The 16,324-nt window shown below is 40.8% G+C and overlaps 1 protein-coding gene across 14 annotated transcripts in view; it reads left to right on the top strand.

Moving 5' to 3' along the window:
* KMT2C (lysine methyltransferase 2C) overlaps positions 1 to 16,324 on the top strand; it is a 194,036-nt gene that overhangs the window by 104,987 nt on the left and 72,725 nt on the right. For all 14 annotated transcript variants that reach the window (XM_016163899.2, XM_016163904.2, XM_036230623.1 and 11 more), the window contains 3 exons: positions 796 to 1,490; positions 9,105 to 9,224; positions 11,444 to 11,560. In XM_016163899.2, coding sequence (XP_016019385.2) covers positions 796 to 1,490; positions 9,105 to 9,224; positions 11,444 to 11,560 — 932 coding nt within the window. The remainder of the gene's footprint in view (positions 1 to 795; positions 1,491 to 9,104; positions 9,225 to 11,443; positions 11,561 to 16,324) is intronic.

Raw genomic sequence — 16,324 nt, forward strand, 5'->3', positions numbered from 1 at the left:
ATTTACTCTTCGATAGGTTTGGATTAAGGGTCCAGCACACCAGTACCCTGATTTAAGGCTTGCTGGTCAGGGACTACTGACATTTCTAGTATAGGATTGTGTTGATTGGCTTGCTAGGGTTAGTCCCTTGGGTTGTAGCTGAGGAAGATCAGGGTTCTAGCCAGTGCCTCGGCATGTCAACCGGGGCAGCTGTACCGAAGCGGCCCTTTCTGGCCTGCGGCCATTGTCCCTTCGAGTGTCTACAGAGCTTTGTTGGATTTGGGTCACCTGGTGTTGCCAAATATCCGTATTCTAGATAAGTCTGTACTTTTTAACTCAGACACCTCGTGTACCATCATCACTGAGCTCACTCTCCCAGCTGTCAAATGAGTGTGACTTCACCTACAGAATTTTAAATACCTTTGTGAGTGCTCAAATTGTAAGACGTCATGTATCTATAATAGAACTATATTGGAAATCAATTCTATTTTAGTTTTCTTATCAGAAATTACCTTAAACTCAGGGACAGTGTTTTCATAGGTTTTCTGGTCTGAACTGTGATTCTGATCCATACATCATGGTCTGTTTTTGGCCTTTGTTAGTGATTGTCTTTCTTGATGGATACCTGTTTATTCCAGTCATAGTTTAAGTCTTTTGGAAACTCCCTTCTCCCACTCCCCTTCTTTTTCTGCCCAAGCCTATTATTTGTAAGCCACAAAGCTACAGACATGTAAGATATTAATGTCTTATACCTACTCATAGTTAGAAATTTTAAAATTCATGTGTAAATTCACATAAATCTTCCAAACTTTGTAGAATCGTCCCAAGATAAAATGAATCCCGAATTGGAAAATCGGATTTCTCATGCAGTTAGTAATGAAAAAATGGAGACGTCTTCTAAAGTGACGCATATTTGTGATGAAGAGCCAAGTGAAAACAAAATGGAGGTGACAGAGAACAGCGCACGGCAGCGCCCCGTGCAAGAGGAACCGGGGCTGCAGGAGGCTGCCAGCGCGGCGCCCGCAGAGGAAGCGCAGCCCCCGGACGCAGGCGGCGAGTCCGTCACTGCGCCCCCGGGGCCCTGCCTGTCCCCGTGCCAGGAGGGCACTTCATGTCCTAAGGAGCAGTTGGCCGTAGAAAGGATGCAAGAAGAAGCGGAGCACAAGGAAAATTCCAAACCTTCCTCCGCTCTTACGGACTCTGGACCGAATCCTGCCGGGCAGAGTTCTGTGAAGGACGAGCTGTGCCCAGACAGACCTGTGCAGCCATTTTCCGAGGCGGAGTCATCGTCCTCGTCCGGGGACGCCAACAAGGCCAGTGCGTCGTCCTCCCTGCCCCCGTCCGCAGACCTGCCTTCCCGCGACGTGCTGCACTCCTGCCCCACAGCGCTCAGCGCCTCCGCCGGGAATGTCACGCCAGCGACTTGCATCTCGGTCACTCCAAAAATTGGCATGGGTAAACCAGCTATCACCAAAAGGAAGTTTTCTCCTGGTCGACCGCGGTCCAAACAGGTAGGGCGATTTTAATGATGGTGACGGAAGGTGTCCGAGCAGTTACGTAAAATAAGACATAAGCATCGCCTTGCTTTGGAGAATATTTTTTTCTTTCTATCTTCGAGTAGAACTTAGATGTAGCATTGACATATGTATTTTGGCCATTAAAAAAATGCTGTTAATGAAGTCTGATTTGTTAAACTTGAAGCGCCCCTGTTTAGAATTTCAGCTTTGTTGGAATATGCAAACATAACCTATTTGATTATAGTCTCTAATAGAAACAATTTTTTTTTTGTTCTCTCCTATAGTAACAATAGAGCCTTAAAAAAACAAGTTTCAGGTATACTGTAACTAACGTTTTTCCTCGAATATATCTGTTTATTGATGTTATTCTTCGCATATATTTTTAATATATACCTGCCTAAGCATCAGAATTGCTGACTTTTTTGTGGTAGCTCATTCCAGTGGTTTCGTGGAGACATCTTAGGATTGTAGAGTTGATCTTCACGAAGTGAAGGCAGCTGCTCTAAGTTGTTCTAAGTAGTGTGGATTCTGCCCTTTAAGTTCCAGTTCTTTCTCGGGTGGGATTTAAGTGAAATGACAAGGCGAGGTGAAGACACTACAGCTGAGATTTACTTACTCTACAACATCCCTGTGTTCCGGACTTTTTATGAAATGGCCAGATGGCAGACAGTGCAGAAGTGTTTAGTCACGATAGTAATTTGGAGTTTCAAGTCTCAGCGCTTAACTCACTTTCAGTGATTAAAAGTTTGACTTTTCATAGGAATAATATCTTGACTTTGATCATCTAATTTTGGAATTGTAAGATCAGTAAAAAAATAAAATCCAATTTTATTTTAATGTGAGAATTAGTCAACGTTAAATAAAATCCAGACATATTTTTATTCTTTAAAGACAGCCAGTTACACTGTTATACTAAGGGAGAGTTTTCTTCAGAAACCAGTTCTCCTCAGTCTTGTTTCTGTTTTTGTGTTTTGAATATTATGTAATAGTTATGTAGTTTTGACTCTCAAAGACTTTAGCAATGAGAAATCAAATTTAATTTTGATTTAGATATTTACATTCTTTAAGGATGCTGTATCATAAATATTCCTGTTAAATTTTACTGTATTATTCCTTATTTAGAGATTTCTGTTCCGACTGAGAAACAATTAGGATTATTTTTCAGTTACTTATTTTCCAGAAGTGTGTGTGTGTTATTTTCCCAGGTTCCTCGACGTTTTCATGTGGGCCATGTCCTGACGTTTGCTATTGCTTCTGCTGCGTTGTCTTTCATGTCCCCGTCCTGGTATCATTCTACTTTCTATGTAGCTGCCCCTCTGTTCTCATTACTACTTCACAGTTTAATGCCAAGCTCACGTATTTTGTAGGCTGTGTTTTACCTCCCCATTGGTTTGGTTTCCGTTATGTAGCAAGCAACTTTCCCTCGATCCATAGCTTTCATTTTTAAATCATTGCTGAGGTCCTGGGGTCATAACTTGAGGGGAATATAACAGGGATGTGTTTATTGGAAAATACTCAAGTCCATTATTCTGTTACATGAATTTCTTCGATATCGGGCACTCCCGTATTGTACTGTGGATTTTATTTAGTGTTTATTTTGCATGTTCTTGGTAGTGGGGACTGGCTATAAAATGAGATGGATTTTCGTGTCAGTGACCATGATACAAACAAGATTCTTTGGTCTCCGTCTGTCTTTTGCGTGTTGCTGTTACTGGCATGTGTGTGTTTTGTGGGATGCCATCAGTTCTGTGGTCTGCACCGGTATGGTGACTACCACCCTAACCCAGAGCACTGCGCATTTATTTCATTGATTCAGTTCTGTTTCATAGCACTTAAATCTTTTAACTATTTTCTAATAGAACATGAACTTTTCCAAAAATTCACTTAGAAATTAAGTGAATACTTTACTTAGAAACAAAGGAAATCTGAAACTTTAGCATCTGGTGTGACAGGTAGCGGTTGTATTGTCAGACGTTTCTGCAGACGTGAGCTGGCCAGCAGGAGGGAAAGCCAGCACCGTCCAATGGAAATGTAATGCGAGCGTCAAACATCGAGTGACAATTTTTTTTAGTAGTCCCACTTGGAAAATAAGAAGAAGCAGGTGAGGTAAACTTTAATGTTTTATGTGCTGCCATGTAAATGTTAGACTATTTCAGCATTGAATCTGCATAAAATTGAGCAGTTTCCCATTCGCTTCCCATGCTGGCTTCAGGCTGACTAGTAGAAGTGCTTGGTAGCATCTCTGGGGCCACGGCCACAGTGGGCAAGGCGAGGCGAAGCATTTCACACTCGTAAGACTTTAGTTCCCGAATTATCGATGAAGTTAAAAGAGACACGGAACGAATTTAAGATGGATAAACTAAAATGTCGCTAGGCTTTCACTGTTTTTAAGGGTTAACGTAGAAATATTCTACTTTCTCCAGTTGCTTATGGGACACATTTTAAAATAGATGATAAAACAATTTCTTGTAACGACAAATTCACTGTATTTTCAGTGTATATTAGATTATCAGTATACAATCCATGTACATATATGCACTCAGATACACTCGTGTTCGAATATATACATACACACACACATGTACCCAGGTACACGCGGACGTGTGCGTGTGTGTAGTGGGTGGATGGATGGATGTATCACGTTGGGATCTGTGCTGTCAGGACACAGAACACGGACTCTGTGTCCCAGGTGTCGGAAGTGCATTGTGAAATGGCAAATCATAGTTTTATTTTCCCTGTAGAAGAGGTTAGTACTCAAAGTGTAGTGTTTCATAGTGCGTCTTTTATATAAAAGATCTTAGATGTTATTTTCTGAGAAATGCACAGTGTTCTTTGTGGTTTGTTCAGATATACTTCTGATGAATACTTCAAAAGCTTACTTACTCCAAGAGTAGTAACATCAGTTTTTCTATGATTATATATATGAAAAACGAGGGTTTTTTTGTTTTCCTCATTTCAGACACAGGATTTCACAAAGAAGGAAAGACAGATGTGAGGTAGAGGTGGAAGGAAATTGGTGTAGTAATGGCGGCAACTTGGACGCGGTTTCATCAAAACCGTCCCAGTGAACCAGTTTTTTTCTCCCTCTCATCCTTTCTTGAAGTTGTACGCATTTTATATATTTTAGTATTTACTTTCTTGGTGTTTTTATAGGTGCAGTCACGTGGTCCCTTGTATTTAGAAAAGTGGTTATTGACCTGATAACATATTATTATCACCCAGGAGCTTTTAAAACATATCAGCACAGTGACCTGACCCTGTGCCAATTAAAACACAAACTCCGACAGTCTTGTTTCACCGTAAGCCTGGAAGTAGAATGCCGGGCTAGGGAATGTTAGTCACTGCTTTGTTGTTTTTAGGCATTAAACGTAGTACAAGAAATGCTCCGAAAAAGGGGAAAATAGGATAAAACCTATTTCATCATATCAAATAATACGTTTTCTGGTATATTTCTCTTATCCCACAGTATACTTATGCATTCTAATTTGGAAATTCTGAGATAATAGCAATCTTAGCTCATCTTGTATTATATTACACTATTGTAGCATCTCATTTTATAGGGCAATATTTAATCGCACAACTGTGATCTAGTTTAGACATGTACTACTTGCTTTCATGATACTGAGTGTTTATTAAATCTGGAAAATGTTTTCTTGAACTATTTTAAAATATTTACAATTTTTAAGTAGTTCAAGAAAATTTCATTTTAAAAGTACTCTAATTATATTTTGATAACTTTCAAATTCTAAGTTTTTTATTTTTTATTTTCCCTTTGCCCCGTTTCCATGGCTAACAGCACACGTAGGAAAGCGTAGGGGTTTCTGTAAGTTCTGAGACTGGCGTCTGCTGAGAGTGTCTCGCAGAGAAGGCACAGTTTGTCCACCACAGTAGGTTTCCAAAGGTTAGTACTTCCTCAGCCATAACTGCGCTCCCGATACATCGTTAACTGGATTTCTCATTTTTCATGGCTGTTAAATAATTTTATCATGAGCCATAGAATTTTATAACATACTCGTGTGCTGCAGTAGCATTTTAGATGAGGTGTTTCAGAGGAATGAATCAGTTTCATAACCTGTACCTACGAGAGAGAGAGAGCGAGAGAAGATCCCAGCGCGGTGAGCTCCGGGGATTGTGGGCAACAGTTTAGTGAAAGTAAGCGGTTCCTCCTCTTGAAGAGGAGACACCACTTCCGGTTGGTCAACACAGGCTTTTTAATTAGCGCTGTTGACGTTTTTAAATTTTTAAGATTAAAAAAAGGCATATCTGTCAGTCACGTTGTCCAAATAAGAGAGTCAATTCTTGTTTATTTCAGATCCAGCTTTTAATCAAAATAAATTTGAATTTTGAATCATTGCTTTATATAATGTATACACAATGTTAGTCATTTAAGGAAAAGAATTGTCCATTCCGGGATACCTGCAAGGTAAAACCAGCATTTGGCATCTGTTGTCTTAGAGTCTCTTAAAGCTTTTAGAGACTTTAGTTTTAGAGGATTTGATAACAAGTGGGTTCAGTTCAGCTTCCGTTACATCTCCTGATGGCTGCACATCAAATAAACCCTTGTGCTTTTTAATTCCGCTGGTGAGTAGTTAAGAGTGACAGTGCATTGGATAGATTGGTGATCTTTTTGATAGGTGGGGGTAGCCAAGATTTTAGGCTGTGACTGGTGCGTGAGTTAGTATGTTTCATATCATGACTCCAGTGTTCATTGACACATTTATGGAAACGTATGCAAAAGTGATGAGTACTCAGCAGAAAAAAATAGAGGTTCAGTAAATGCCAAAGCGAATGCTTAACAAGCGAACGGGGGGTGAGGCTGCCCCCTCAAGCTCGTCCTCCGAGTGCAGTCAGGGTAAAATGTGCGGCGGTGGCCCAGACGCCGTGCGGAAGGGGGGGGCGGCGCCCACCTCCTCCGGGCGGTCTCCTTTCTCTCTGATTGGAGCCGAGCTCTGCAGGGTGATTTATAACTAACGTTAATAATTACAGCCGCACTTTAGTTTTAAGGTCTAAAGAATATATTAAGTAACCCCTTTTTTGTCAAAATATCAAAGTATATCATAATTTTCTTCAGTTCTTATAAAACTGCATCCAATCCATCTTCCAATGTCTTAGGATAATGTACTTATTAAAATTCATAATATAATTACCGATGCTTTTATTATATAAGTTCATAGCAGTTGAGTGGTTTTCTAATTATCTCTGAAATGACATCCAAACATTCTTGATCTATAGAGCCCTCATTTTGTTCATCCATATTTTATGAAGTATGATGCTTTTTAAAACGAGATACAATGTTGGCATCAAAGCTAACTTTTAAACTATGATGAATAGTATAACATTATTTGAGAGTACAACTTTTTATGGTTTGTTTTAAGAACTGTCTCCTGACATGACATTGAACGTCATCAAAAGGCATTTGAGATGTACACTAGCCAGATAGCCTCCGAGAAAAACCAGTGGAAATACTGAGAATGCATTTAGATGCCTCTGGCTCCCACTCTCCATCCCTGAAAATGAACATGACAGAACAGCACGTGAGCCCGACCTGTGACCAGTGCAGGGAGAGGGTTTACGTGCAGTGAAGGCCTGGGCGGAGCAGCCGCTGCCCAGCTGGGGTCCTTCTGAGTCGGGTGGGGGGCGGCACGTTCACAGGGCAGCGAGGGAGCCCGTCGTCGGCAGCACGCGGCAGGCCGAGGCTGGGCGGGGAGGCAGGGGCCAGGTGTGTGCGCGTTTCAGGAGCGCCAAGCGCCGGGGCACGGGAACGGTCAGGTGGGGCGGTGCCATGCCCGGCCAGGCTTGCGGTGTTGCGTAGCCCCTGGCCGCCACGGAGAAAGGTCTGAGGAGCTGCTCTCCCCTCTGCGCAGCGGGCACGGCGGGGCGGGGGAGGGCAGGGAACATGGTGGTGGTTCGCGGGAGGAATGGGGGAGGGGGGTCCTGAAGAAGCAGGGGAGCCACGAGGGCGGGGGACAGGCCACGTGACCCCCAGCGTGGTGCCGGGGCCAGGGTGAGGGAGACAGTCGGTCTAGACGTGGGGTTTGTGTGGCCAAACGGAAGTGCCAGGAAGGAAGTTGAAAATGATACCGACTTGGAGCTCAAAGCACGCGAAGCCAAGGGACGACACGCCCCCGAGGGTGCTTGCAGCCCTCCTTACAGACGACACGGAGCGGGGAGGGGCGAGCCAGGGCCCAGGCTTCGGCGGTCAGGGGGTCGCTGAGGAAGGGCAGCGCGGAGGGCAGGGGCCCGGGCACGGGCGCCCCGAGGCCAGCAGAGCTGTGTGGGACTGAGAGTGAGTGGCAGAATAGAGAAGTGGCTTTTGGCAGCACAGAGGTTACCAGAGGTGCGGGGTGCGGCTGGTGGGTGGGGAGGCGAGCGGATCGGACAGGGGAAGCGGGGCGACTCTCGTCGCTGAGGCCGGCAGAGCCGCGAGCTTGACGCGGGGCAGGCCAACTTAAGTGCGTCCAGCCTGCCCCTCGCGTGGTTTGCCCCCACATCCCGTTGTCCCATTTAGCTACCTGCTCCACAGAGGGCAGCCATGCTCTTCTTTTTGGTGGGTTATTTAAATTCTCAGTGGTACTTTTAAGTGATTACTTGTCAGTTTGATAATATTCTGGAAACCTGGTAAGTTCTGTCCTTTTCTTTAAGTTTTGGTCTTTTAATTGGTAACATTTATGGCATGCCTTGTTGAAACTACCTAATTCAAATTAGGTTCTTTATTGTTTGACATTTGTTTTGTGTTTTCCTTTAAAGTCTTTACGGAGTAAATGTTTTTCTTTATGCTGCTTAGTTCTTCATCATATTAGTTCAGGTTATTGCCGAATGTAGTTATTTGGAAGTAAAATGTCTTAGTTTTATTTTATCTATTTTAATAATAGTTTTTCATATTAATTATCAGGTACTTTAGGCATTTTATTTTGCAAACTTAGGATAATTTGCTTTACCATTTTTCACTTTTTGAATTACTCCCTTGGATGTAATCCAAGTGTAATAGTTCCCTAAATCAAAATCAAAACCAAAACCCACAGCTAATGGTCACTGAAGGAAGAATAATTAAATGCTAGAATTATGATGGCATTTGCATCCTAAGGTTACCAGCTCACTTTCCACCGTGTAAGGTGAGTGTCTGTTGATCGCGCATGTTTCTGATTGCCGTTTTTGGCCGAGTGGTGTGGTTGTTCGCAGCAGGACGTGTGCATCACATTCTTCATGGTTACCGTTCTCCTTTCCAGTAGAGTGATAAGTTGTTGGAAGAGAGTAATTTAATCCCAAAATAGATTTTTATAGTTTTATTTCTAAGAGTTCAATCGACTTATTTATATTCGGCGCTATAATTGTAGTTCATAAGTCAGTTTTGATGTCATGTAAGCCTTAATTTTTAATGTTTTGTTGTACTGTTTCAACCAGAATGAAATATTTGATGTAAATGGTTGCTGCAAACCTTTAAGTATAACGTCACTGTAGTGATAAGCTCATTTTCCTCTCTGAAGCAACTTGTCCTAAATTTCCATACGTCTGCATTTGTTTTTGCTGTTCTAAAATTCCTCAGTTGCTGGCTTTGACCTTTTCCGTTGCTGAGTTTGTTCATCTGTTTTCTCGCCTGCCACACCCTAGGGGGCTTGGAGCACCCACAACACAGTGAGCCCGCCGTCCTGGTCCCCAGACACCGCGGAAGCGCGGGAAGGCTTTAAGCACAGGCAGCTTCCTGGCAGTGCCATTTGGAGCATCAAAGTGGTAAATAAAACTGCATTTACGTTCATGTATCCCTTCTTTCCTGTCGGTTTTCTTCTGAGGAGAAATTAAGATCGAACCTTTCCTTTCTAAATAGTTCAGCCTCCACAGCCAAGTTTCTAACATCTAAAAATTTTAATATGAAGAAGCCGCTCGTACTTAAAAATCTGGTTTAGGAGGATGTTAAATTGCAATTTTACAGGACTGATTTTAAGGGTAAAATTTTAATACCTTTATAAATGATTTCTTCCTTTTATGTCGTCATTACTATTTTGGGGGAATTCTCACATGCGCTGTAAAGTAATTAAAGACTTGGTTATTCATGATAGTGTAAAATTTTTTTGCTTGGAAAAGAACAAAAGAGAAAATGCATTAATCTGTTAATATACTAATGGAGAAGAAATACCAGAACTGCAGCACATTTCACTGTATTAAACTCAAAAGCATAGGACCTCTTTTCCCTGTCCTTGGATGACCGTACCAGTCCTTGAAGTAGGTTAAGTAGTCTAATGCATTTTGAGGAGTAAAAATTTAATTTGAAAAAGTGTTAATCATCTGAAAAGTTAAAATATTTTACCGACTAGAGGACACAATTTTTCTTCATCTTCTACATTTAATGTAATTCTGGAATAAGGTTTAATTTCGACTATTCAAGGATTTCAAAGGGATTTTAGATTCCCTTATTTTTCTGTCACCATTGGAAGAACTTCTTTTTCCCAACCGATACGCAAAATGTCGGAAGTATATATATTTGTTTTAAGAGTATAAAAGACGTGAAAATTTTGAAGCAAATATCACCGATTTTTAATTCTTATTTGTGTTATTGGATTTTTTTGGGGGGGAGGGGGTGGAATTACGAGATTACCATGGTCTTTATTTAATCACTGAACTGAAAAAAACAGAAACAAACTTTTATACCCGTTTACAAAACAACAAACTATCCGAGTCGGCCCCGCCCTGTTCCTTGTTCAGAGAAGCCCAAGGGAAGGAGAGGAGAAGACTTTCAGAGGACGGAGAGGCAATTTGAAAACTGGAAGTTGGCTGCATTTATTAAAACTGAAGGGAAAGAAAAGATTCTCCTTTCCCCCTTGTGCACATGTATCTAGTTTGTGCTCACAGTCTAATCGTAAATTACTGTTGCGGAGACCATGCCGCTAATGGGTAACGAATTCAACATTTCAAACTATGATTAGTGATGTCAGTTGAACATGGGACATAGTTTTTAACCTGTTAGGGAACAAATATCAAAGGATTTTGCTGAGTATTTTAATAACTTTAAATATATGTATAAAGATGTGTAAATGCCAGGTTTTTTGAGGTAGTAATAAACAAGTCCAAATATAAACAAGGCAAACAGCAACAATAAATAATAAGCCTAGTAGGTATTTGTGAAATTATCAGGGAATTTTACATGCTTTCCCATAGCATTTTTTCTTACGTTGGGTAAAAATCCAGATAAATGATTTGCATTTCAAGGTATTATCTAAGTGATTTAAAGGGAGCCTTTACTGTTTTATCAGTTTTCCTAACTTTAAGTAAATTGTTCTCTAAATACCACGGCACACGTGCCCAGTTCCTACTGCGTAGTACAGGGAACTGGCCATTTTAGTGACGGGGCAGATGCTGCTGTGCACTAGCAGAAGGGGCTGTGAGGCCACCCCGCAGTGTGGAGCGGTGCTTAAGGGCGTGGACACTGGAGCCGGACTGCTGGGCCTGTGACTTTGGACAGGTCCCCTGACCTTTTTATCTCTAGAATGGGGGTGAGCCGATAAGACTGACCTTATGAGGTTGTGGAGCATGTGGAGTGGTCCACGTTGAGTGCTCACGTGGCAGGTGCTGCTGTAGCCACTGAGAGACGAGGTGGCCAGGGGTCTGTCCCTCTGCTTCTTCCTCATTGAAGAAGGTGGTCGCACATGGCAATGCCCAGACGGGTCCTGGCCTCCTAGAATGTGGGAAGCCCAGGCCTGGAGTTCAAGTCTGGGGTCATGTGCACGCGCGCGCGCGCGCGCGCACACACACACACACTCACACACTCACACTCACTCACATTATAGTACCAGAACACACCGAAAGATGCAGGTAATAACCCAGGTCTCCTAACACTTATCTGATCAGGATAAAAGAAGCAACCGTTTGGTAATGAGACGATTTGCCTTGGGTTTGCATTTGAACATTCTTGGGGATGCGCACAGACCACTGACCTTTCCTTGTGTGTCGTGTAGGGCCGTGGGTCAGGATTTCCGGGCAAGCGGAGGCCTCGCGGAGCAGGACTGTCGGGCCGAGGCGGCAGAGGCAGGTCGAAGCTGAAGGGCGGCATGGGGGCCGTCGTGCTACCTGGGGTAAGGCTGCTTACTGTGCGCTCTGTCCTGAGGTGTTTGCTAGTGCCAAGAGCCCCATGGGTCCCGAGAGTCACAGACTTAGGCTCAAATTTTTATTTTTACTGTATCACTATTTTTTTTTTTTAAAGAAACTGGGTTTTCACTTATCCTTTTTTCTTGCTTTCCTCTGTGATTCTGATCTGTCAACACCAACCTTTCCCAAAATTCAAATGTAATATGTTTTCTTTTATTAAAAGCAAGGAAATGCCTGTAACAGTCTTCTTTGAAAAACTTAATTATGCTGGCATTTTAGGTTTTGGGTTGTTCTCTGTCACAGTGTGGCTTACAGAAGAAATGAGAAATGTTGCAGGTTAGTGTGGACTCTTAAGATGCTGGAGATTTTGTGACCATCTTTGACATTCTAATAATTTAAGGTTGATAAATATTTGCTCATTGACATGTTATAAGACTTTATTTAAATGTGTATTGAAAAAGCCATAAATTTGGCAAGTGGTGACACATTTCCCACAGTAACTTTTATCAGAATCCTGTTTTTCAAATACCGATTGTCATTTTAAGTTCAGAAGACATATGAGATAGTTGAATTTTACTACAAAAGAAGTAAGGAAACTTGGATTCTGGTCCTTTTAAAAAAAAAAAAGCAAATTCCCTCCCCGAATTAAGAAGCTTTTTAAGGTAGATAAGTTGACATAAATAAGGTAAAATGTTCGAAGTGTATGATTTTGTGGATGTCGCCATGGGCACACCTGGGAACCACAGCACACACAGCGGCCCCAGAGTTTCCTCGTGCCCCTCGGCCACCAGCCCCGACCCCCAGGCGTGGACTGATCTGATTCCCATCTCTGTTGCCTTTTTTTTAGAGTTTATGTAAGTGAAATCATACAGAACACACATTTGTCCGATTTATTTCACTCAGCATAATTATTTTGAGACTGACCCATGCTCTCGCATGTGTTAATAGTTGGTTCCTTTTTTTTGCTTGGGAGCACCTCACTGTCACAGCAGCCACAGTCTGTACCTCTGTTCACCTGTCAAAGGACGTCACTGAGATTTCTTCCTTCATGTGTTCGATTTGCAAATATTTTCTTGCATTTTTTCTTTTTCTTTTCTTTTCTTTTTTTTTTTTTTTTGGTAATTACATGTCTTTCAAAGACCAGGTGCTTTTATTTTGATGAAATCCAATTTATTAATTTTTTCTTCTGTGGCTTGTGCTTTTGGTGTCTGAGAAATATTTGTATCACCCAAGGTCACAAACACATTCGGGTTCTGTAAAGGTTTTATGGTATTAGGTTTTGCATTTAGATCTATGACCCAATTTGAATTTTATGTGTGGAATGAAGATGGATCAAAGTTCATTTGTTTGCATACTGAATACCCAGTTGTTCTAGCACTAGTTATCTGATTGGCCTCCGTGTCATTCTTAAACATTAGTTATCTATATTTGTGGATCTAATTTTGGAATCTTTGTGCTATATCACCGATCTGTTTGTTTATATTTAGGCCAATACTGTACTGTCTTAATTACTTATAATTTACTCTTGAAATCAGATACTGTTAGTGTTGTAATTTTCTGCTTTTTCAAAGTTGTTTTAGCTATTCTAAATTCTTCATATATCTATATGAATTTTAGAACTAGCTTGTCAGTTTCTACAAATAAGCCTGTTAGGATTTGATTGGGCTTGCCTTCAAACTGCAGATGAGTTTGAGGGAAACTGACATTTTAACTATATTGAGGTCTCCTAAGTCACATTGTGTATCTCTCCATTTGTTTAGATCTTTAATTTCAGTGATGGTTTTAGTTTTCAGCATACAGGTCTTTTACAGTATTTCTCAGATTTCTCTCTGAGTCTTCCATATTCTTATGCTAGTGCAAATGGTAGTGTTGTTTTAATTTCATATGGTGGTTGGTTGCTAATATCTATTATTAAATACTGATTTTGCATCCTTCAACCTTACTAAAACTCCCTTATTACTTCTCATTGCTTATTTGTAGAATTCATTGATTTTTCTACATCTACAATCCTGTCTGCAAATAAAGTTTTATGTCTTTTCAGTCTGGAGGCTTTTCCTTTCTGTTCTTTATTGCATTTACTATAATCTTCACTACAGCGTTGGGAGGAAGTGATGTGATCAGGTGACTTTGTCTTGTTATTTGATCTTGGGGAGTAAGCATTTAGTCTTTTGTCACTACATTTGGTATTTGCTCTAGTTTTTGCTTTTTGTTTTGTTTTGTTTTTAAGCATCCTAAGTCTGTTTGAGGAAGTGCCTATCTATTCATGATTTGCTGGGATTTTTTTTTTCTTTTAATCTGTAGAAGATGCTGGATTCAGATGCTTGTTCTGCAAGGAGATGATCATGGCTTGTTTGTTGGTTTGGCTAATAACATCGATTGGCTTTCTTGGGTACAGCCTCAGTCCTGTGTTCCTGGGATAAACTCTACTTGGTAGTGATATTTTATCGTTTTTAATGTGTTGTTGGATTCATTTGCTAAATATTTCAGACTTTTTATGTCCATGTTCATGAGGGATATTGGTCTGTAGTTTTATTTTTTTATAATGTCTTTGTCTGGTTTTGATATCAATATAATGCTGGCTGCATAGACTTAATTGGAAAAAATATTCTAAGTTTTCTGGAAAAGTGTTGTAGTATTGAAAATATTTTTTCCTTATATTATTTATAGAATTATTAGCGACATCTGGAGTTTCCTTTGTGGGAGTATTTTTAACCACAGATTCAATTTCTTTGGTAGGTATAGACTTGTTTAGGTTATCTGTTGGTTGTATGAATTTGTCTTTCAGAGAATTTACACATTTTGTGTTAAATTGAGAAATCCATTGGCCTGGAGTTGATCCTATCATTCCTTTATTGTCTTTTTCATATCTGTAGAGTTTGTAGTGATGTCACCTCCTCACTCCTGACATCGGTAGTTTGTGTCTTATTTCCTAGTTGGTCTTGCTCTAGATCTATCAATTTAATTGATCTTCTCGAGTCAGCCTTTGCTTTCATTACTTTTTTCTACTTTCTATTTTTGTTGATTTCCACTCTGATCTTTATTATTTCCTTTCCTCTCACTTTGAGTTTAATTTACTATTTTTTTGTTGACTTTTGTACATAACTGCTTGGAATTCCCCCAACTTGTGAGGTTAGAGCTTTCTTTTCTTAGGCTTACATCTGTGGTCCATGTTTGGGACAATCAGACTAATATCGATCCAGACAACAGAAGCACGTACTTTCTCAAAGATCACCTTCACTGTCGAGGTAGCTCATATTTTCTGATGGTTTAAAGGTCATAAAATAAAGTGTAAAATGCAAACAGCGGGTCATTAAGCTAGATGATAGTGTTTTCCTTCTTAAATGTACAATTGCTATTTTTAAAAAAAGCAACTGATCTTTCAGCACTTATGTAAATTACGACCCCCCCCCCCAAGTGCTGCTCCTCCCCCACACTTGACTAGTGGATACTGCAGCATCCTCTACAGATTTCATGTGTGGTTTACACTGGGAATACTCTATTCCATCCCTGTTTTTCACTTTGAACAAAAGTGTTCTGTAGTTAAATTATCCTTCAAAAACAAGAATGACATTTTTACCATTTCTTTGACCTGCTCACTATGTATTAGCCAATTGTAAAACCTGTTTTGTTTTCTTCGGAGATGGGGAGGTGAAATGAATACTTTTTCTTTTTCAGTATCCTTTTGTTACCTGTATTTTAGCCATTGCCAGAGTCACACATGTTAATAATGTTCTCCGTATATCGTTAGTCCTATGGTCGTATTCCTGGTTACTTCACTCTTAATTATTGCTGATGGGATGATAATTCACTTTAATGAGTCATCTTTCTTTGACATGCTGAAGACGTATGCTAATTTTAAGATACACTTATAACATGAATATGTTTTCTCTTAAAAAAATAAAAACATCAGAGGTAGATCAGATTTTTCTACCACTGCCCCCTCCTCAGTCCTAATTTTCTTCCTTTTGCCATTTTCGTGCATTTGATTAGGTGGTTCCATATGAAATTGCCAACATTCAACCGTTTCTGGCCTGCAAAAAGAGCAATTTCTTACGATCCAGCCCTTCCGTGCGTGCCGGCAGACGGCGTCTAACTAACCGCTTTGCAGCTCTTACGCCATCGCGCCCCTCTCCACATACTTTTCTGCAGCTGGGTTTTCTTCTCAACGATGTCGCTTGGTGATTATTTCCTCCCATGGAAATCCATCCGGGTTTCTCCCTCACTGTTTTTTAAATGCTGCATAATTTCCCAAAGTTTGGATTTGCCAGTTTTTAGTCATTCACTTAGTAATGACTATTCAGGTCTCTTAGAGTCTTCCTGTGTAGTTTTAGGTTGCTTTTTCACTGTGAATCGTTCTTACTGCGGACTTTCACAGGACAGTCGTGCTATTCTTTCTGACTGCATTTGAGCTTGTTTACACTGACAGTCAGATGTGCCTTTGCTTCCTCCTCGTTCCGTCATCCCTCAAGTCATTCTTTTCTTTCACCGTGACCTGCTCTGCTTCAGTTCCGTCCTTCCAGAGAAGACTGTAAGCCCTTTGAGGGAAGAAGAGTCTATTGTGTAGTTTTGGTATTGGCCTCCCTGTCCTGTTTTTAGCATCCGACTCAGAGGTTTGTTTGTGATGACCTCTCTGGAAAGAATTCACAGGCCAATGGGAACTTAGTCGATTTGGTCAAATGTAATCTTAGTCCAGAAATGAACATCCGTGGTTGATAGCCCTTTGGCTAATACTGAAATTTTGACGTTATTCG

Source organism: Rousettus aegyptiacus, unplaced genomic scaffold (genome assembly GCF_014176215.1).
Source record: "Rousettus aegyptiacus isolate mRouAeg1 unplaced genomic scaffold, mRouAeg1.p scaffold_m13_p_13, whole genome shotgun sequence".
Taxonomy (NCBI): Eukaryota; Metazoa; Chordata; class Mammalia; order Chiroptera; family Pteropodidae; genus Rousettus; species Rousettus aegyptiacus.